At 36.1% G+C, this 22,029-nt stretch overlaps 1 protein-coding gene across 4 annotated transcripts; it reads left to right on the forward strand.

The window, feature by feature from the left end:
* Positions 1 to 36: 36 nt before the first annotated feature.
* Positions 37 to 20,189, forward strand: FBXO8 (F-box protein 8). 4 transcript variants are annotated; one of them, XM_063156190.1, is made up of 6 exons: positions 37 to 90; positions 1,864 to 2,200; positions 4,353 to 4,479; positions 11,281 to 11,399; positions 12,850 to 13,046; positions 13,798 to 20,189. In XM_063156190.1, exons 2-6 carry the CDS (start codon positions 1,872 to 1,874, stop codon positions 13,983 to 13,985), a joined length of 960 nt encoding a protein of 319 aa, XP_063012260.1. In that variant the 5' UTR covers positions 37 to 90; positions 1,864 to 1,871; the 3' UTR covers positions 13,986 to 20,189. The 4 variants fall into 4 exon arrangements, with proteins under 4 accessions (XP_063012260.1, XP_063012261.1, XP_063012259.1 ...); XM_063156191.1 differs by having other exon boundaries at positions 40 to 90; positions 1,861 to 2,200; XM_063156189.1 differs by lacking the exon at positions 37 to 90 and adding an exon at positions 416 to 601.
* The last annotated feature ends 1,840 nt before the right edge of the window (positions 20,190 to 22,029 follow it).

Genomic DNA, 22,029 nt, shown 5'->3' on the forward strand with positions numbered 1-22,029 from the left:
AGGCCCGCGCAGCCCCTCCCGCCCGGCGCGGCCCTCGCACGCAGGCGGGCCGGGCTCGTCGCGGCGGCGGTTGCAGCGGAGCTGGCACAGGTAGGCCCCGCGGGGGCCCCTCCGCGGCGCGGACGGACGGGCGGCGCGGCCAATCGGCGGCCGGGGCTCCGGGAGCGGCCCAATGGGGCCGGGGGGCGGCACCCGCCGCGCAGCGGTCGCCGGTGCCCCGGGAGCGGGGCGGCCGGGCCGGGTGCCTGTGCCGCGCTGCCGGGGGACGAGCGGCTCGGGCGGCGGCTCGGCTGCGGAGCTTCTCGGGGCGCGGTGCGGCCTTGGGCGGCTTCGGGCCTCGGCTCCCCGGGGCGGCTCTGGGCCTGCGGGACGGGCTGTGCCTCCCCCCGCCAGCCTGGTGGCCCGCAGTGGGGATTGAAGGGTTTTCACGTTCCGGGGGGGACCAGCAGGCCTCGTTTGCAATGCAGCTGCTATGAACGAAGCTTCAGTTTCGACAGGCTTACGTCGAAGGAAGGAACGTTTTCCTGTTGGGATAATCGTGGCTGCAAATCAGCAGCTGTAGGGCTCAGTTACTATAAAGTGGAGAGTGTTTATATCTAGAGTGCGTGTTGTTTTTTATTGAATAAAATAGAATCCAGTACTAATGCAGCATTAATCTAGATTACGTTTAGCATCCTGTCATGCTTGTCAGCACTGCAAAAGAATTGATTATGCAGTAAGTAGCAAAGTAACATGAGGAAGCAACAATTAGAATTTAAATCAGACTTTGAGAGATAGCAGACAGAGCAAGAGAAGATCGGCGATTTATAAACAAGCTCGATGTTATTTTTACTGTGGTAGCTACTCCAGCCAAGCTATCAAGAGTTTTCAATTAAGATTACATTATTAGACGTTTGAAAACATGCATTTGAGTGGTATACTGAGTCTGAAGATTGAAAATATAGGTTCAAAATAATTTTAAAATATAGTCTTTGACGTCGTTACTTTAAAGGCTTCATAACAATGGGTTTGCTCATCTTTTATTATGAAACCATTCATCCTGGATTATTACAGAGCTGAAAGTAATTACGTGATTGGGAAAATTATATGTGTTCTAACAAATGGCGTATAAGCTGCTGAATAGTTACACAAATAGCAGAGCTTGTGATTTTCAGCAGCTGGTCCTAGACTGGTTTAAATTCTGTCTCATTTTGTTTTTTCTGTGAAATTTCTTCAGTTTGTCCTTAAGAGCAAATATGTTTTTAATTTATTTTTTTACATTACAAAAAGGCTTTTTATACTATTTCTGCAGTGATATTCTCTGTATAAGTATGTGAGTATCTTATGATCAAGGCTTTATGTTATGCTACTAGGTATGAAAGCTTGGAAAGATACTTTTTCTCTTGTTTCTGAGGACTCAAAATCCTTACTGCATTGCCACTGAAGTCATTAAACTTTGTTTCAGTGTCAGCCACTGTGTTATCCAATCATTGACTCTAAAGAGTCCTTCATTGACTCTAAATAAGGTCTTTTTATGAAATTTTGAAGAAAGTCTGAAGAAGTCCAAATGTTTTGAAGCCTAAGGTTTCTTAACTTGCATACAGTATAGATAATATTTGGTACTCTTTGAAGAAGCTTATTGTTAATTTTGTAGCTCTTCGATCATGGAAACTTTTGAAAAAATTCTAGGTTTTTTTAATAGGTTTTGTTTTCAGTATTTTTTCAATTGCCCTATGAAGACTGATTACCTGGTCAACATAACTTTGCCAGAACTCACTTTCTACCTATTCAGATCAGTCCTAACATTTTACTTATGTGCTGAGCCTGTCTTACAAATGTTTACAAATAGCTGTTAATATCTAATTTGGATTTTATGTCCAGCAGGCTCGCAGATGGGTCAGGGACTCTGGAGAATTGCTAGAAACCAGCAATTGCAGCAGCAAGGATACAGTGGACCAGGCTATCTTAGCAGAGAGCATGGTAGGAGGATACCTGCTAACAACGTTTCCAATTCGAGCCACCGCAAACAAGCTCAAGGAGGCATTGACATCTACCACCTGCTGAAGACAAGAAAATCTAAAGAACAAGAAGGATTCATTAACCTGGAAATGTTGCCACCAGAGCTCAGTTTTACCATTTTGTCATACCTGAATGCAACTGATCTCTGTCTAGCATCGTGTGTCTGGCAGGATCTTGCTAATGATGAGCTCCTCTGGCAAGGGTAAGCATGAAAAAAGAAATATCACCTGGGCATAGTAAAAAGTATTAGATTTTAAATTTGCTTCAGTATGTGTTTCTAACCTAGCAAAGGTTTCCTAAGTTAAATGAGATTTATAAAGAGGAAACACATATCATTTAAAAATGTGTTATTCTGGATTTCTAATTAGCATGGGGTATTACTGGACGTTGCTTCATACATAAGCATGCTTGGCACAAGTGTACACGTGTATTATTAAACACCTGGTGTTTGAGATAGCATCACAGGGACTTGTCTTCACTTTTGTATTATCTCAAAGCACATCTCGGGTGTTTGTATCATTACTTCTCTGAACTTTGAACAGTTGTCTAGCTTAAGCAAGCAAGCATATTCAGCCAAACTTCCAAAGGAAGAGAAGTGAGAACTCATCTGCTACACTTGACACAAATTAGGTATCTTTGTTGGAAGATGGCTGTGGAGGGAGGAAAGAAAGGGTTGTTTTTTTCTCAAGTGAAATTTCTGCAGCCTAACACTTGAAACGCGTTTATGTATAACATATGCAGAATTTGTATGTCTGGGAAATAAATAAAGGAACATTTTTAAGATAAAATAGTGTAATATCAAAGTGTAATTAACATATTCTTTGGTATTTTATGTTTTACAACACTAGGAAACAGTCATGAAATCATACTAATCTTTAGAGTAGACGGTCAGCAGAACTTGTAGCTTCTTTCACAACATTTTCTTCTCCCTTAACAGACAATATTACTACTGTAGCAGTTGGGTTGCTGTTTAGGTTGTTTATTTACCTTTCATTATGCTCTACATCTCTTCCTCCCCTCGTCTGTTTCCTTGCCCAGCTGCATTTGAATTAAGCAGTTTCCCTTCCTATCATGCGTTTGAACCTAGCAAAGGATAATGCAGCATAACTTACAAGTCACAATTGTTCTGCTGTTGGGGACTGTTGTATTGACAGGAGCAGGAATTCTAGTGAAGGATACCAGTAAGCTTCTAAGTTTGTCAATATGCATTGTACTGTGCTCAGTTCTTGGTCTCAAACCCAACCTAAATAGAAATAAATCCCCTAGACCAAAGCTTGTAGTAGAGCTTCTTAATTACATGCAGTATATATTCTTAACGTGTGGGGTGGAGATACATATTTTCCTTGAAATTCGTTCTGGGAAACAGTTCAACCATTTTTTGTGCAGTCTTTCCAAATAATACTCACATTTATACCACATTTCTTTTGGTAATGAAAATGCATCCTGATTTAGCGATAGATAAAAATCTCAATTTGCATAATCTCTGTAAAAATCTTCACTATTCCACACATATAAGGGTGTGTTTAAGCTTTGGCAAGTACTGTGGTTGCAGTTCCTAACTCAGTCCAAATAAGACCCAGGTTCCAGAATTGAAAACAGAATCTTTGCTGTATCTCCAGTGACTACCTGCTGTGTCCTAAACATGGTTCCTAATTAGTTACTGGGTAGGTGTGTTGAAGCAGAACTACCAGTTCAATAAGGAATCTAATGTGGAAAAGGAATCGCTGATGGTATCATCAAAGGAACTGAGATGAGGGACAGAAACTGATGAGACTGATATGGAGTCAGGGTGGAATAAAAAGGAAAGAAGCTCAAAAGTTATAGAAGATAGAGAGGGATGGGACTGAATCTAGTTGTTAGGACTGGCCAGTTAGGACAAGAGGAAGAAGAGTTGGATGAAGAAGGACAGATGGGGAAAGGGTCGAATTAAAGGCATAATTGTGTGCAGATACAGTGTCCAATTCACTGCACAACTGGGGCACAGGAAAAGAAACAGAATGTTTTAATCTGTCATAGTACCCCAGGAGAACAACTTTTCACTGTCCTCCAGTGTTCAGGTTCTAGGAGTGCCAGAGGTCTCTGCTCTGTGGTTGTCATAATGATGCCACCTACTGGGATAGGTTTTGATGTTGCACTCAAATACACCAAAACCTCTGTGAGAAGAAAACATTAATCATATAATTGAAGATTTTAGAAAAACATGGCAAAATGACTTAATAACTGTTACAGTAACCTACTTCTAACTTTTCTTACAGCTCAAGTATTAGCTTTGCAGTGTTGGTTACATTTTGCTTTTGTAAAATCCATGAAATTTGGAAAGGAATTTTTATAATAGATTAATTCTATTTTCATAGGTTGTGCAAATCCACTTGGGGTCACTGTTCTATATACAATAAGAATCCGCCTCTAGGATTTTCTTTTAGAAAATTGTATATGCAGCTAGATGAGGGCAGTCTCACCTTTAATGCCAACCCTGATGAGGTAAGTGAACTGTTGCTGACAGTAATAAACAGTTACAATAATTGTGATTGCTTTTTTATAATTATATCCATCTAAAAACAAAGTTTTAATCAGTGTTTGTTTTACTGTAGGGGTGGTTAATGAGCAGTATCCTGGTCTTTATTTTGAGTATTGTACCTGTGCACATCATTTACATGACTTGCCTGTTAAGTGGCCTGTACACTTCTGTGGATGCCAGAAATTCATAACCACATATTAACTTAGGAACAAGGCAGATATCCTAACTGAAGAGACAGTGGTGAATTGTAAGAGCATAACATTGAGCTTACATAAATAAAAATGTTAAAATGCAGAGCTTGAGTTTGGTTCACTTTAGACAAAGCAGGATGAGGTATAAAGTCTGATTACTTCTATTGCAATCACATTTTCTTGTAGGGGATTTTCACCTATTTCCACTATCAAGGAGCAAATCTTGAAGTATGAAAAAGATCTACTGCTGAACTATCCTGAAGATCAGTTTGATTTAGTTTCTATAGGTGTTTATTGTGCACTATCTTTTCTTATAGAACAATATAAATTTGTCTTCAAAAAAACCCCATCCCTTGTCAGACTGAAAGGTTTTCATTTATAAGTTCATGTAGCTAACTGGAAAAGTCAGTTTCTGCTTTCAGTCTGTCACCTTTCAAAGAAGAAAACAGTTTGAGAGTAGACAGCTTTTGCCTGGGAGATAGACAGTTAATGCCCAAGTGACAGAGAGAGTCTTTTGTGTATAAAACAAGACTCCTGCTTCATGTTTCCTAGGAAAAGAGTGTACACAGTACTGAACAAAAATGCTGTCAGCTTCCTGCATATAGTTACACACATACATGGAAGTGGTAATTGAATAAATCCCAAGTAGAAAAAGGATTGAGATAAGAAAAGAAACACTTCTAGGAGCAAATTTCACTCAGCTGATATGATACAGAAAGTGTGAACGTGTGATGGGGTAAAACAAAGCAGTTCTGTGAATCTTTGCAATAGTGTAATTTCATTTAAGTTCTTGCTTTGTCTCATATGGTGCTTGATTAAGATACCATTACTTTTATCAGTCGCAAATAGAGTATTTTGTAATTTTTCTGGTAGAACTCTGCCTTGAACTCTGATAAACAGCATCGAGACATCAGCGCCTGGCCACTTGAGTGATTAGTATTGTTTTTCTGCAGAATTTTCACAAATGTAATAATAAATGTGAAAGCTTTCTAAGTAGATGTAATATTTAGGCAACTTACATGTTTTCAGTAATACATCAAGTATATTGCTGGTAGCATTGTCTGTCCAAATTTTTCTTTGTATTTCAATTTTTTAACACAATTTTTTCATTTAACTATCTCAGTTTATAATATTTATTATATTTCAACCTTATTTAAAGTAATCTTGGTATCTTTAAAGCATTTGGAGCCTTCAGAAAAGGCACTTAATAGAAGATTCATTATTTTTAAGGGCAATAAGATCTGCAAATTAGAGCTAACTTACAGCATAATTAAATTAGGTATTAACTTTATTTTGCTACTCTTGCTTCTTGTGGTTATATTTTACAATAGAAGTACAAATACTCTGCTTCAATGAGAGATGAGAACCTCAGGGTATCTCCTAAGGGCTCTGTTCCTCTCTCCCTGTGGAGCACCGTAGCCTGGTAGGAGTCATTCAGGGCCTGAGTTTCAGGAGAATTCACAAATACTGTTGCTTTAACTGTTTACAACTGTGATATTGGCAGAATTATTATTATTATTATAAGGACACTGTGACTGGAACGTATGAGATGACATTCCACTATTACAAATTGTGTCTCCGAATTTCCTGCCAAACTCTGCTTTACATTTGATAACAGACCTGATCAAATTACTATAAAAATAGGAATACTTACAGCCACAGGAGCAAGATTCTCCAAAGGACACCGCCCATGTCATGAAAATGGGTAACCAGGCTCCACAGCAACAGCTCCAGAGCTAGCGGTGGCTCACGGGGTAGGGAAGAGCATCTGCACACTTTGTGGTAGGATTCTCTGGTTAGCCATTGTTCTGTGCATGGTGTTGTGGTATCTGCTGTAATTTAACGTGTTGGTTGTGTGCATGAGCTTGCATAATTCATAGCAGGTGCTCACATTCTGCTAAAAGGATGTGCCTAAACACATGACATGTAATCTGAAAAAAAAAAAAACCCTCCAGTGCATGTTTGGGTTGGGGTTTTTGTTTTGGTTTGGTTTTGTTGTTTTGGTTTGGGTTTTGGGTTTTTTTTTGTTGGTTGGGTGGTTTTGTTGGGTTTTTTTCATATGGCGCCACCATTGTAGACAAGATTTTGGAACCTGGTTTTTGTTGTTTCTTTGGAGAGAGGGGATAGTTTAGTGTTAGTATTAGCACTTGAATATAATAAATATGTTGTTTAATCTGGCTAACTGATTTCTGTAATATTTTATTTTAAAGAGTGTATGATGTTTGTGAAATGTTTCTCATGCAGTGCTCATTTCATCTCGTGTGCTTATAACTCAAAATTTGTAAGCAACCAGAAGTTATTTCCCATTGTTTCGTATCCAGTTTCTAACTGCCTACAAAATATTTAGTCAAGTTTATTACATGGATCAATGCTTTGTAGCTAAAATTGAAAATAAAGGTACAAACAAGAATCTTCTGGTCAGGAAAGAAGTTCTATTTTTTTTTTTCATCCTTAATGGTTCTAACTGATCAATTTAATAGCATTTATTTTTATGGACCTTGTGGAATCTGTACTGTACCAAAACTCCCTGACTTTAGTGAGGTCAATATTTCCTTTGCATAGCATAATAATAAAGTACAGTAAGACAGTGCTTATACTAAACCTGTCTTTGCACTTCTCTGTCTCGTTCTGCAAGCTGCCCTTAGTTTTTGACAGGGAGGCCAGGTTTTTCTGACCTTTTCCTGGTTATAAATTGTTAGCCACTTGTGTAAAGCCACTTGTGTTAGTCACTTGTGTAAATCTTACCTGACTTAATTTTAGATAGTCTGTAGATGATGGATTGTTTACTGTGCTGTATTTCTAAGCAAAGTTTTGAAACTTACCCTCTTTCATAGTGATCTACTAAGCAAGCCACTTTTGAGATGCCTTGATTTATCTTTCAGAAGAATAGTATGGGTACGTGTATGTTGTAGAGGAAAGAAAATCGTTTGAGTGATTTATAAAAAAAGTTTGAAAGCAACATTGAGCTGAAACCTTTTGATATTTCTACATTAAAATCAGAATGGTTTTATCTTGTAAATTATTAGTTATGGACTCTCTGTAAAATGAAAAATATGTCCTCATACTATTTGCAATTTCTGCTATTCTGTTTGGCTCACTGAGACTGTGTTTTAAAGGCATACAGAGACACTGTTTCCAATGTATCTTACATATTGTGTCCACATTTGTTTTGATGTGGACCACCAAATGACTTGATTCCTAACTTAATAAAACAGTCATGAAAATTTGTATTATACAATATCTCATCAATACTCTGCATTGTTCCAGAAGATGCACCATTAGATATATTGAGAGAGTGTACTTCCCTAAAACAATGGTAACAATGATACCATATGTGTCTAATTATTATTTATTAATAATGTTAGTGTTACCTAGAATCACCAGCAGAAGTTGGGACCCTACTATACTAGATACTGATTCCAAAATTTCTGTGCCATTAACTTAAGCTATGTCTGGTTTGTTTTGTATGCATATCTAAACAGAGGTGCCAAAGGCAACTACAAAAGTTTTAATGTTGACTGCTGTACTGAAGTGCTCTGAAAGTACTCTTAGCAAAGAAGATAGTCAATGCAGAAATGGAATCAACACTTAAAAGGAAAAGTTTTCCATTTTAGAGATCCTGTATGGATATTAACAAATCCAAAGACTGTTGGAAACGGTAGAAAACAAGCAAGGAGTATCAGTGGTCTAATAGAGTAGCTGGCAAAACAAGCATTGTGTGCAAGGAAAAGAAAAAACTGTAAAAAATAACATACTGAAATACAACAAGTGGCTTTTGTTGTTACTGTTTGTCTATATTTAAAGTTGTTGTTTGCATGTGTAATTTAAATCAACACTTCCATGCATTAATATTTTATCCAGAGCTGTCTGAAATTCAGAGATAACATGCCTGCCACAGAGGCAAGGTTTAAGGCATCTTTCCTAATTCTCTAATGCTAAGAATATTACAGCCCTCTGAATTAGAATTTAAAAAAATAGTGTATGTGCTCATTCTGCATGTTTCCCAAGTGTTAAAAAGGCCTCTTCAGAGCTGATAGATCATGGCACAGAGTAGCCTACCTGACTGCAGTCAAATGTTTCCTAAGAGAATCACCAGCTGACTGATCTTAGCATAGGTTTTAATAGTGTGTAGGGCTACCTACTTCAGCTACTATATATGCCACAAGTGACCATTTTAGCTACCAAAAGTGATTTATTTGAAGCAAGGGTTCTGAGAGGTTTTCAAGGTAGTATTTGTGGTGTTATGGAAAACAGATTCAATGACATGCTGTAAATCTTGTAAATAAATTTCATTTGCTGTGAGACAAAATTTAAAAACTTAAAAGAGAAATCAGGCTTCTACTGTTGCAAACAGTATTTTTGATAGCTTAGAATGAAATAAAAAGCAACTAAAAACCATGGCATGTGGTGAACCATATTTTATTTAAACCCTGTTTACCTGTGAATGAGCTGACAAAAGTACATTCACAGGGAAAGATAGTGTCAAGCATTATGCGTGGTAAGGGAGAAAGGAATTAGAGAATAATAATGCAAAAACTTTGTAGCTTGTCAGATGGTGATCCTACATTGAGCTGCAAGTTAGTGCATGAGAAAGAAACTGCAGCATTTACTGTCACAGAGAAACAATCCTACTATCTTAAAGAGGGTGTTATTGTCATCCTGCCTCTGCTATGTCATGCTAGGTGTTTGCTGGATTGTTGCAGAAGTGTTTATTAATTGCAGCAGGAATGCTATTCAAGACTTCCCCACCAGGCTTCAGTTTGTACTATCTTAAGCTAATACTTCTTATTGAAGCAAACACATAAATCTCATTAACTTGGGATAAATGTAAAGGAGATATTCTGCTGCTCATCTTACATAAATTCCCAAAATCCTTGTTATCTTCCATTTTTAATTTCTTATTTAGCTGTGACTCAAGAAAGTACTTAAGATGTTGTCCATCCGTATTATGAACAACCTTCAGTATGAGCTAATTCGGACTGAAATGCAAGATGATAGAGCAATACATGTTACATTGTCATCCTAAATATAGATTTTTCGTAAAATTGGGACATAAGACTGCTAGATTTTTTGGTTTATCTATCTAAAAACCTTTCTGTTTTTATTTATTTTTATAAACCATCATTTAAACAAAATAAATGTATCTTGATTAACTGCTCTTTTCTATGAATCTATAAGCAAAAACTGTGGACTGGTAAAAATAGTTAGTTAATACTACACATGTTTTTTGGCTTTTAATTTGTATTCTTAAACATATATTGTAACTATTTTCCTGCTTTATGCAACTAAGATTTTGCTTTACTAAGACACTTCACAAAATGTTCCAAACCTGCACTCAGCCCTTTATTTCTTTTTCACACAAAATTCAAGAGCACTGGGAAGTTTAGTTTATACACACTGAATGATAGGTTGCCCCTACATCTTTGTAGCTGTAATGTAAACTTAAATGGCAGACTTAAAAATATTGTTATAGTTTGATATCAGAAAATTTATGAAAAAATATTTCAGACATATTTTAAAGGTGATTTAGGTTGTGGTCTTGGTACATTATTTTATGCAGAAATGCACTGTCCTACTCATTTTACATTTCATCCTTATGCTGTAGTCAAGATCTATTGTACTTAAGTATTGCAACACTTCTTGGTAAAAATCGCTGAGAACTGCTCCCAGCCCCTGCCAAATTGAATCAGAAGAACTTGGTTAGTTGTTCTCAGGTTTAGATTGTTGCTGTTGGAAAGTGTGAACATTTTTTAAATCCATTAGTTGGGTTTTGATTTCTGTGGTTGTAAGGAAAATAGTGTTATGCTTTGGGATATTTCAATGACCAGAGAGAATCCAGAATATCACTGAAATACTTTAAATTTGCCATATTTATTCTATTAGAAATGTGTGTTTGGTAAAAGTGTAAAATTCTGGAAATCATGACTATAAATTATATGCAATTCTGTATTTTTAAACTATTTTTATGTTAGGCACAGTGTTCTAATTTATGTGTATGCATATTTATATATGTTGATACTTACCTATGCTTTGAAATCAGCGTGCTTGTGTTTATTTGCATTATTACACATTTAAACAAATGCATTTAATGCATCTATTTGAATGTGGTACATTGTATACATGTGAGAACATTACTGTTTTAATGAAAGACCTTGAAGACTAAACACATTATGGCTAAGATTTTCTTATTTGCAAAAGTTATGAAATTAACAGTTATGGTCCTTACAACATTTTAAATACTATTACAATAGTATGAAAAGCAAAATACTGATATACACTGTAAAGAAATTATTCAAGAACCATCATGCTCATTATGGGGTTCATAATTTAAAATTTTCTACTATGACTGTACGTAAAATCTCAACCATAACATTAAATTGTCTCTTGGCATTTGATTTATAATTTTAGAGTGTATTCTGCATGTTGAAATGTGATTTAGAGGAGGACGAACCATTCTGAAAAACAAACCAGTTAATTCGTAGGATTACAGTCCTACATTGTGAAGTACAATACTTGTTCCTGAATACATTATGAAGATTAAACATATTTATATGTACCTGTATTTTATCTCAGGGTGTCAACTACTTTATGTCCAAAGGCATACTAGATGATTCGCCGAAAGAAATAGCTAAGTTTATTTTTTGCACAAGAACACTGAATTGGAAGAAGCTGAGAATCTACCTTGATGAAAGGTAATTAAAATTTCTCTTAAGGCATTTTCTATTAATTTTCAATGTTCAGCCCCATTTAACAATATTTTGAATGTAGAGATGCCACTTCAGTGACGTAAAAAGGCAAAACAATGCAGCTAGGTAATCGTTCTTCTAAATCTGAACAGTCATTCTGTTCAAGTATTTATGTTACTGTAGGACTTAATAAGAATCCTCAAAAATATCACCTGTAAATGATAAATGTCACATCTTCACAAAATCTTACATATATATTTTGCTGCTTTTTTTGACTTGATGGGTTTTTTTCCCCTTTCTTGTGGATCTTATTCAGAAAAAGTAATTATCACTTTACAAAGGGATGATGGTTTTATAACTAATGTTGAATCATCTAACCGTTATTTGGTTGTCTGAGATTTCTTGATTGGAAGTTGCACACACCTCCTGACAGGGAAGGGAGCAGCCTCTTGGAGACATCAGGAGCTGCAGAAGGGAGCTCTGTCCCTGCCTGGTGTTCTGTCTCCACAGTGCTTTCTCATGCCATCAGCTTGGGGGAGGGCAGTATCATGGAGGAGAATAGTTACTGCACCTGAATAGGAAGAACAGAGGGCCAACAGCACTTCAACAGGAATTCTCTCCTGCTTCTCATCCTCTTCAGCCTGTGCTACTAAAGGAATAAAAAGAGTCTGTAATGTTATCACCACTGGCAGTCCTGTGCAGTAAAACTTGAGATTTATAAATCTCCTAGACGATAATAAAAATACAAACCATTTAATGGATGAGATTGCAAGTTAATGTTAGTGACTCCTGCTGCCATTTATCTTCTCTTCATAAACAGAGTATGATCAGACACTAAAAATAAAAACTACTTTTTAAAATGTTGAAACTCACAAGCAGAGTAAAAATCAGGTTAAACATAGGAAAATGTTCTTAGGTTCACTTCAAATTTGCTTCCAAATTTTTTTCTACTGTCTTTTTTGCATCTGACAATATAGGTGTGGTCTGAATCTTTTATGTGTGTTTGTGTTCAGTGCAAAGTACTTGAGGACATCACATTCTGGTGGACGTCCATGAGCAAATTTTGCCTAGCTGAAGCCTGGTTTTAACAAGACAGTCCTGTAACAGCTTCTACTTAGACATCAAAATGTGTGGCATGCATCAATCTATTCCCTTTACTGTCTTTTTAATGGTTTTGTCACAGATTAAAGGAATCAAAGCCTCTGTGTAGACCTTGATTGAATATATATACAAACTTTGAGTTCTTATTTGTGTATGTTTTTATAGTATTTGGCCACAAATAGACGAAGAATGTGTGTTAGATTATCTTTGTGCTGTTAGTGATAATTTTGCCCTTTAGCAAAACAAAAGCTCATACTATTCTAAAGCTTTAATTTTTATTTTTAACATCTACACATTTTCATATTTAAATAGTTAAAAGAAACCTTTCTAATGATAGGGGTTTTTGTTGTTCCAGGAGAGATGTTTTGGATGACCTTGTGACGCTGCACAACTTCAGAAATCAGTTCTTGCCAAATGCACTGAGAGAGTTCTTCAGACACATTCATGCTCCTGAGGAGCGTGGGGAGTACCTTGAAACTCTCATAACAAAGTTCTCTCACAGATTCTGTGCTTGTAATCCTGATTTGATGAGAGAGCTTGGCCTTAGCCCTGGTAAGCAAAAATGAGCCGTGGATCAGTCTTTATACTTCTGGATGATGCTACTGTTTCTGGCAGCTTAAATGTTGGCACCTAAACGTGTATATCTGAAAGTACAAAATTGAAAAATTTTGTTGAAAATTTTGTTCATTAAAAAAAAAAAAAACAAAAAAAAAACATAGAGATTCTTTTAGCTGATTAGTTTGGTTTATTTCCATGGTATCTTTCTTCCATTTTTGTATGTTCTTTGAGCTTTTTTCTTTTCTGAAGTTCCTCTTGCAGAGTTTTACACACTTAACGTTTTACCTTGTGGATAGTCTCACAGAAATGAAAGGGAATATTGGGCCACATACAAGCTAACAAGTATTTCTAATTGGTTGGAGGAGGCAGTTTTTAGCAGTGGAACTGCTTACATATTTAAAAGATAAGCTTTTCCAGGATGTTGGCTTTAGTTGATTCAAACTTCAGGAATCAGTTTAAATGAAAATGTATAAAGCCCTTAGTGGCTTTTGGATTATGTAGAAATATTAAGAGTTTTGTAAATTCTCATTTGGCAGTGTGCTGACATTATCACTTTGAAAGTTGCCATATTAAATTTTATTTCTATGGATACCCTTCTGAGTAGTTGTACATATATGTGTATGTGTATGTGTATAAAGTTATGAACCTAGATGACAAAGATCATAAGGTTCTTAGACAGGGAGAAATACTTTTAATGATCCCAGTTTCTTTTTTAAACTTTTTTTATTTATTCTCTCTTGTCTAGATGCAGTTTATGTACTGTGTTACTCTTTGATTCTCCTTTCGATTGATCTAACAAGCCCTCACGTGAAGAACAAAATGTCAAAGAGGGAATTCATCCGAAACACACGGCGAGCTGCACAGAATATTAGTGAAGATTTTGTAGGGCACCTTTATGACAACATCTACCTTATTGGCCACGTGGCTGCCTAAAAGCACAATTTGCTAGCACTTAAAATTTGTAATTTTCAGAAACTACATCAATTCAAGATATTAATTATTTTGTAGAGATGGGGGTTATTTTAGTGCTGGTCATTCTAACCTCTGTATGCAATCAAAGTTTGTGTGTGTAAGTGTGTGTATGTGTAAACTACCTTTTCTATCTATTAACTGTGGGAACAGAACGACCTTTTTTCATAATTTTTTTTAGTTTTGCACAAAACAATGCCATTAGTCTGACACAGCCATTTATGAATGTTAAACTGACATTACAGTCTAAGCTGAAAAAGTGGTGAATTTGTGCATTAGATCTGCTTGAAACTTTAATAAGTTCATTCTTTTTAGAATACCATGTAATGTGTATATATTTAACTAAAGAGATTTATAATCATAATTATTTTATTGTAAAGTATTTTAACTAAAATTTCTCCTTTTATCTCTTAAATTAGTGTTTGACTTTTCGTTTGCATTTTTTTACAATGCTAACTACCTCAGATACCTAAGTTAGAGGAACATTGATCTGAATACTACAATAAAGTTTATTCTAGGAGATGATAGAACACTTCTAAAATATTGAAGCTGATGTTTTATACTATAGTTATTAACTTGAATTAGCATGTTACCAATCTGCTATTCACTCAGTTTTAAAGATTACAGGCTCTATTTTAGATGAACCCTGATGCCATAAAGGGTTATCCAGGGGAAATCATGCAGTGTACAGAGAGGTTTACATCGTTTTACATACACAACTTATTTTGCAGATACTGGTTTTTGGGAAACAGGACAACTACAATCACCTGTTCAGCACAGTAGGCAAGAAAATCTGAACAGGGAAAGTGGTAGGAGTGAGTAATATGCTGCTGCTTTCAACGGGTTCCCTCAGTCTAGAAGTGTCAATGATGGAAATGCCTTGGCAAATGTATACCAGATGACTTGTTGCTAAAGCTGTTAAAAACTGACAGTGCAAGATTAGAGCAGTGACTGTGCAGGATTGGAGAACTGTTTCAGAGTCAGATGCTGAATTACTTTCTAAGTTGGTCATGTAGCTAGATTTTAAACAGCTCTAAATTTGTGGGAAAACTTCAAAAATTACTTGGTCGGGTTGTGTCTTGACATTTTCTGAAGTGTGGAGGATATTAGCAGTGGAACTGCTGTGCTTGTGCAGAAGTTGACTGAGCATTTGCCTAGGTTTTGTTCAGACAACTCTAGGAACAGTGGATATAACATGTAGTTGAAGAGCTGTTCCTGATTATGTTTGTTTACATAATATTCAGCTATCAGTAGTGTCTGGATACATCATGGTAGCAAGTATATTTCTTTTTCTCTACTGTACCATGAGGTGATGTGGGAAGGTATTCTTAATCTGTAAAACAGAACTAATCTGAGTTTTTTACATGGGAAGCCTATTGCAGAGCCAGGAATTTCATTCAGGAATGACCCCTCACAGCCATGCCCTTTTCCTATGCTGCTGCTTTCTGTTTAGCACCTAGGGAGTGTTACCTTCGTTTTAGATGTGAGAAGGACAGTCCATACAAGGGCTACATAAATTATGGGAAGAAAAAGATGTAGCTATTACTATTTCAAGTGTTTATAGCTCTGCTCCACTAACCAAAATGCATGCAAAAAAAGTACTTTTTTATTGCACTACCTTTTATCAAGTGTAAATGCCACTGCATTTATGTAGCATACACAGCCAAAGCCAGGAGCCAGCAATATTGTGGCCGTGTTCCAGACAGGTTTACAGTATCACCTGCCTTGCTCAGGATAACTACTCCTCACCCAGTGTTATGTCATGTATTGCAGAAAGTCCAAGGATGCATTCTGCAGTGGTCAATTAATCTCAAACACAAATTAAGAGTGTATGGTACAGTGGGGAGCTTTGTTTAAGGCACAGATGTCTGCTGCTATACTACAGGAAAAAAAATTGAAAGCTTTTAATGTAATTTGTAAGACCAGTTATAAAGGACAAGTGTCTCTGGGCTCTTCAAAGTGATTTGAAGTGGAGACAGCAGAATGTAGTTTCCTAAGAAACACTCCTCAAAGGTTACACATTTTAAAAGAAGAATTCAGCGAATTTTGAAATTGGAACTTTTCTTGTTAGAAAATATTTTCTTCTCAAACCACAGATGCAGAGCGAGGTTTAATTCTCTTCTGGCATAGGGTGACATTAGTGATACTGGTTTTGATTCTGCACTAGTAAGAAAGTATGAATTGTTAGTCGGGATTTCTCCTAATTTCCCGTTACCCTGATACAGTACAAAACCTTCAGGCAGGCAGAACATGTTTTTTCTGGAATAGATGAGTACATCTATTAGCAAGGTCTAGAAAACTTCTAGGCCAGTGTAGAAGCCAAGAACATAAATTAGAAACAGAATGATACAATTCAAGTTTCCATAAGACAAGGGTGGGGCAAAAGAAAACAAAACCCTAATGAGATGCAGATAACAGCATCTGATCTTCACAACAGGATTTTGAGCAGTGTTAGAGGATTAGCACCCAATTCATGCTCTACATTATGTTACTAACTCAGAGTGGAACAGAAAACAGCAAACACAACTTGCCAAGTGTGAATTCCCTCAGAGTCAATCACCAAGTAACTAATTAATACAGACATTTCTGCTGTCATTTTTCTTTCAGCAGTTTGAGTCTAACTCTAAAGTGGCTGAGAAGTAATTTTTTGCATTTTAGCAATCTAGACTTTACATGAAGTTAAACAATTTTCTGTCTTAAAAGGAGAGAAAAAAATCTCAATCAAGTGTAACAGTACTCTTAAAAAGTGAAAAAAATTGTCTTGGTTGTCCTCCAAAAACTCTTTAAAAAACAAAGTGTTATGCAGTGTTTTCTTCAATGCACTTGGTGTCTCCATGCACATTTTAAAATAATGATACTTCATTGATCCATGTGTCACTAAATGATGCAATGTGGATATAGCTCCTTGATCAAGCACTTCAGAAGACTTAGGCAGAGGATCTCAAGCTGAATTATGTGAGCATGATCATGCTTATAACTGTGAAGTGTTTCCCAAGCTATTGTGATTCCACCACTGCATGTCCTTTGAACTTTGGCCATGTGGTGTTGCCTTAACTCTTAACTGTATGCACTGTACACAGCACTGAAGGAAGAAGTGAGCCTGCAGCCCATCCCTCTGCAAACACTCACTGTTCTGTCCTAAAAGACACTAGAATTTTTCTTAATGGCCATTTCTGTAAGTTTGGTAACTTCAGTATACACAGATGTGACAGATGGAAAATTTTCTGTTCGTGTTGGGAAAATGAGTGTACCTGTGTCCATGTAAAGTGTCACACAAATGCAGCTCATGTTTGCTTTTATTATAAAGTCTGAGGCTCTGATTGCATTTATTCAAGGAATATGGCATATATTAGATATTCACATAGCTTAGCTATACACAGCATCTGATATTATCTGTTTTCTCAGACTCTATTTCTGTCTAAAATACCTTCCATTCAAACTCTAAACAACACATTTATACAGCTTTGGCTTTCTAAAATAAATCAAAGCTGCTGCAACATAAATCAACCCAAACAAATGCAAGTTTGAGATGTGTTTGTCGATTTTGAAGTAAGTGAGAAATTTGCATTCAGGAAAAAAATTCAATTTGTTCTCTTTAACCTTTCCCTTTCACTCCCCACATTGGAAAAAGAAAAAATGTAAACAGTTTCAAAATACAGCTTTAAGAAAATAAACTGACTAGCTGGGCAAATAAGTTATTATTTCTTCGGTATTCTGCAGTTTATTAATGTTCTTAAACAAGTTTATCAACGAGGAATTGCTCTTTTTCAAAGTGGTAATACTTTTGTTCTCTGTGTAAGGATGTCATTGTGCAATCTGATACTGTTTATAGCTCTGTTTTTAGAAAACAGGTATTATTTTAAGCACTTAAACAAAATTGAGGTGTACCTCCTTGATCATGTTAAAATGTCAAAATTATAATAAGTTTTTGGGAAAGTCAGATTTACTTGCCCTCTGTTGAATTAGGATTTTTTTTTCCTTTTAAAATATTTCATGGGTGTATTAAAACTGATAAACATTGAGGCTGAGGACTTGTTCTCTGCCATTGCAAAATCTCCCACTCTAAGCTCAAAAGCACTGTTAAAGTGGGCAAAGAACAGATTCCTGTGTCTCACATCAGCATGTTACGGTTTTATTTTGCCTTGAAAGAGAAATACAAGTTTTTATAATCTGCATTTAATAGTGATTTTAGTAAGATAAAATTTTATGTGATAATCTAATACTATTTATGAGATGTTTAAAGTTCAGACTTGCCATGTGCAATTAAATCATAATCAAATAGATAGGAGTATTTACAGAAGTGTGTCTATAAAAAACCTAAAAGAGATCACATTGCTTCTTTATCACCTCAGTGTTTTTTACTAATATTAATGTTAATAAATTTGCAGTTTTCCTTTCTTATTCATATAAATATGCTTAGAGAAAATATTTAAACTGAATACTTCCATTTCCTATGTGAAATTCACTTGCAAAAACAAACTTTCTGTACTTAAAATATTAGAAAAGCAAAAAAACTTCAATTCATTGAAAGAAAAAAGAGGCTCTTAATTTTCAGTTGTGTGGTTCACTCATAGACCGTAATAGAGAAAACAAGCAAAAGGCACTTTTCTAATTCTCAGTAATCAAAAAAAATGCATTTTTTAAGCTTAAGAATAGTCTATGTGTACCTAACAGAAATCAAACATGTTTTTGTGAAAGCAGTATGGTCAGGATACCAGTTCTTTTCAGAGAGAGTATTCATTTGTAAAAGTTAGCTTTCTTCTTGGCAGTGTTGGAGTGGAATGTTGGATTTAATTTAAAATGATTAATGAGATTTTGTCAGACTCCTGCCTTTACCACCACTGCAGTTTGTCAGCACAACAACCTGGGAAGCCAGGACGCCACTCTGTCGCCCAAAACTGCTTTCCAGGAAAAAATAAACCCCAGTAACTAGTGCCAGGTACGTGTCAATGGTATTGTCTTTCAGCTGCTGAAAGTTTAACTCTAAGCTGGGGCATTTACACATTCTGAGGAAGTGAACCTCATTTGTTATTTCAATAGTCTGTTTTTGACAGTGGATACCAGTGTGAACTTAAATTTTTAGAGCAAGCATAGCCATTTTTTTAACCTTGTGGAAAATCCTATAATCCATGCAGAAGAGAAAGACTTTAAAAGGGAAAAATATGTATCAAAGCTTATTTAGCGAAGTTTTTCTGGAGAAAGACCATCTGAATACTGTATTCTGTTAGGAGGAGCTCATCCTTTGAGCACTATGCATGCCAGTAGCCTGCTGAGTGGCAAGGAGTGTTCTGTTGGACTTGAGACAGATGCATCAGTGTGTGTGCCAAGAGCCAAAATCTGACAAGTTTGCAATACTTCTCATGTATGACCATAAAATAAGCAAATGAGTAATTCTTTTGAAATGTAAGGTTGATATTGAAAATTATTTACAATTTGTCTTCTTTGCTTTCCTTGTGGAAGTTCGTTCTGTTGGTCTACAGTTTGAGCACTGTGTTTTCTTACACATGAAATACTCAGAAAGATTATTTCAATTTCAAAAGCAGCCTTCCCCTTCTGAGAAAGCATGCCTGCCTGTGCTGTGCAAGTCCTCCTGCAGTCTCATAGTGCTGTATCAAAAAACTGACCTTGAATTCACTCCTGCAGACCACTTTATACACCAGTTCTATCCATTAAATCAGCAGGCAAAAAATCCTGCAGGCATCACAGAGATGGAGGTGAAAAAGAGTTTGTACTGCTCTGCTGCACCAGGCAGGACCTACTTCTTTGAGGGGCATGATGGCACATGTTTTCTTTGCATTACTTTTATCTTAGCTTGTTTTCATATGTTGAAAAAATATTTTCACAACTGCAGTTTCCCTACCTTCATATCCAGAATTCAGGCTAATTGTCATAATTTCATGTAACACAACTGAACTGAAATATATTTTTATAACTGGAGAACTTCTTGAGTTTACTTGCCTTTTGCAGCATTAATCACCTGCTGATTAGTGACAAAACAAACAAGGAAATCACAGAAGTTCTTTACAAGTGCTAAAGAAATGCATCTCTCAGCGTGCTTCTTAGTAACAATCAAGATGCTGTATTTTTTCACATTAAATGTAACTTCTTGTTTCTATATTCCACTTAGGAATTTATATCAATAAAAGTATTTATTACTGTTCCACACTGTCTGAAGTCTGACAGTACCATTTCTGATTTGTACTAGCAAAAGCTGACCTTTTTGGGATTTTTTCCCATGGAATAGTAGAAAAAAAATTAAATACTCAACATTCATCTATTACTGCAAAAATACAATAAGAAATCTTTGAATTTTTTCCATGTAAATAAGATTTAGATATGTAATAAAATACAGAAGTCACATGATAAGTAAAATCAGCTTTTGTTAAATCCTTTTTCAACTTTTTAAAAGTAAAATATTATCTCCTTTTCTTGGTGTTAAGTCTTCACAATGTGTGTAGCTCTGCATAACAGATACTGAAAATCACAGCACTTAAAGGGCTAATTTGAAGATCTAAATGGAACACAGACATTATTCTGGCTTCTTATGTAAGATAGATTTTATTTAAAATCATAAAGACTCTGAAGACTACTGAAAATTAAATTAGTGATATTTAATAATATTAAGTTAAATTGTCAGTCGTAAATCAAGATGTATAGCCTGAGTCTAAAGACTCAAATTAAACAAAAAAAAGCAAAGGAAATTTTCTCTGATAAGACTTCATTAAAGCTGAAATTTAGTTGGTTTTAATGTAGATTGAGACAGAAGTTTTGAAGAGGTGAGATTGCTGGTCTCTGTGAGAGGATACCGGGTCCCAGACATATTCATACTTCATCCTCCCTCTTTCCTGCAGTAACATAACAGCTTTTCTGCCTGCCCAACACATCTGTGCCCCTCCACAGCTGTCCACAGGGAACAGGAAAAGTCTTTCTTTGCAATCTATACCTCTTCCACCCAAATTAGTAAACAGCATGTAGTCTTGTTATTTTTAAAATATAAAGTGTTCTCTGTAATATCTTCACAGTGGTTAAATAACAGAGACAAGAGAAATTAGCAGTTAGGAGGTACTTTCAGTGAGTATCAGTATTTTCTAAGTACAGCCAGTTCTATTATACAAAAGTGATAGAAAAGGAAGCCCATGTTCAAAGTGGACAGTTTTATGTCAATAACTTCATTCCAAAACCATCCACTAATTCATTTTGTGCTAATTAATGATCTTTAGTCTGTTTTAGAAGTTGTTAACCACAAATTTGAACTAAGAAGAGTTTTACCCAGATAATACTTGGAGAAGCTTATCTGCATTTTCCTCACCACACACCTAACAAGTTACACCCTAGTAAAGTTGTTGCCCTGCCTCTGTCAAAAGCAAATTGGTAACTAAATGGAGGAGATTCAGGATGTCATTACATTGGAAGAAGTAAAGGTTTAGAACTATCTTTAATGACTCACCTCCTAACAGTGCCATGGTCAACACACTGGGTAAGGTAACAGATATCAGTGTGTTACCAACTGAAGCAGAGCAGTGTTCTCACATCTTCTTGGATAAAGTATTCTCAATAAAGAAGAGGAGCCAAAAGCAGGCTGAGATTTTGGAGGCTTCATGATTACTACAAATGGTGCTAGTAATACTGTTACTTCATACAAGTAGTGCCAAAATGCATTTAACCTCAGAGAAAAGAGAATTAGTCAAATTCAATGATCATGATGCAAAGGAGATCTGTAAAATAAGTAGCAGAGTCCCACCTGTACAGGTGCAGCAGTATGTTGGTGTAAAGGAAAAGGTGGCTCAGTTTTTGTATGTAACTATATATATTAGATTATAACTATAATTTTCTCAAGCAGCGATTAAAGCACCCATTTGGCTTCACCCCCTTTGTAGCCAGGCCTCAGTACAGAGGTGTATCACATAATGGAGCACAGGAGAATTTGTGTGCTAGTAGGTTGATGAGGTAACCTGTCTGCTGTTGCAGGCACTTCTCACAACCAGCCTTTGGTGAATCAGTAGCATTG

This window comes from Melospiza melodia, chromosome 5, assembly GCF_035770615.1.
Source record: "Melospiza melodia melodia isolate bMelMel2 chromosome 5, bMelMel2.pri, whole genome shotgun sequence".
Taxonomy (NCBI): Eukaryota; Metazoa; Chordata; class Aves; order Passeriformes; family Passerellidae; genus Melospiza; species Melospiza melodia.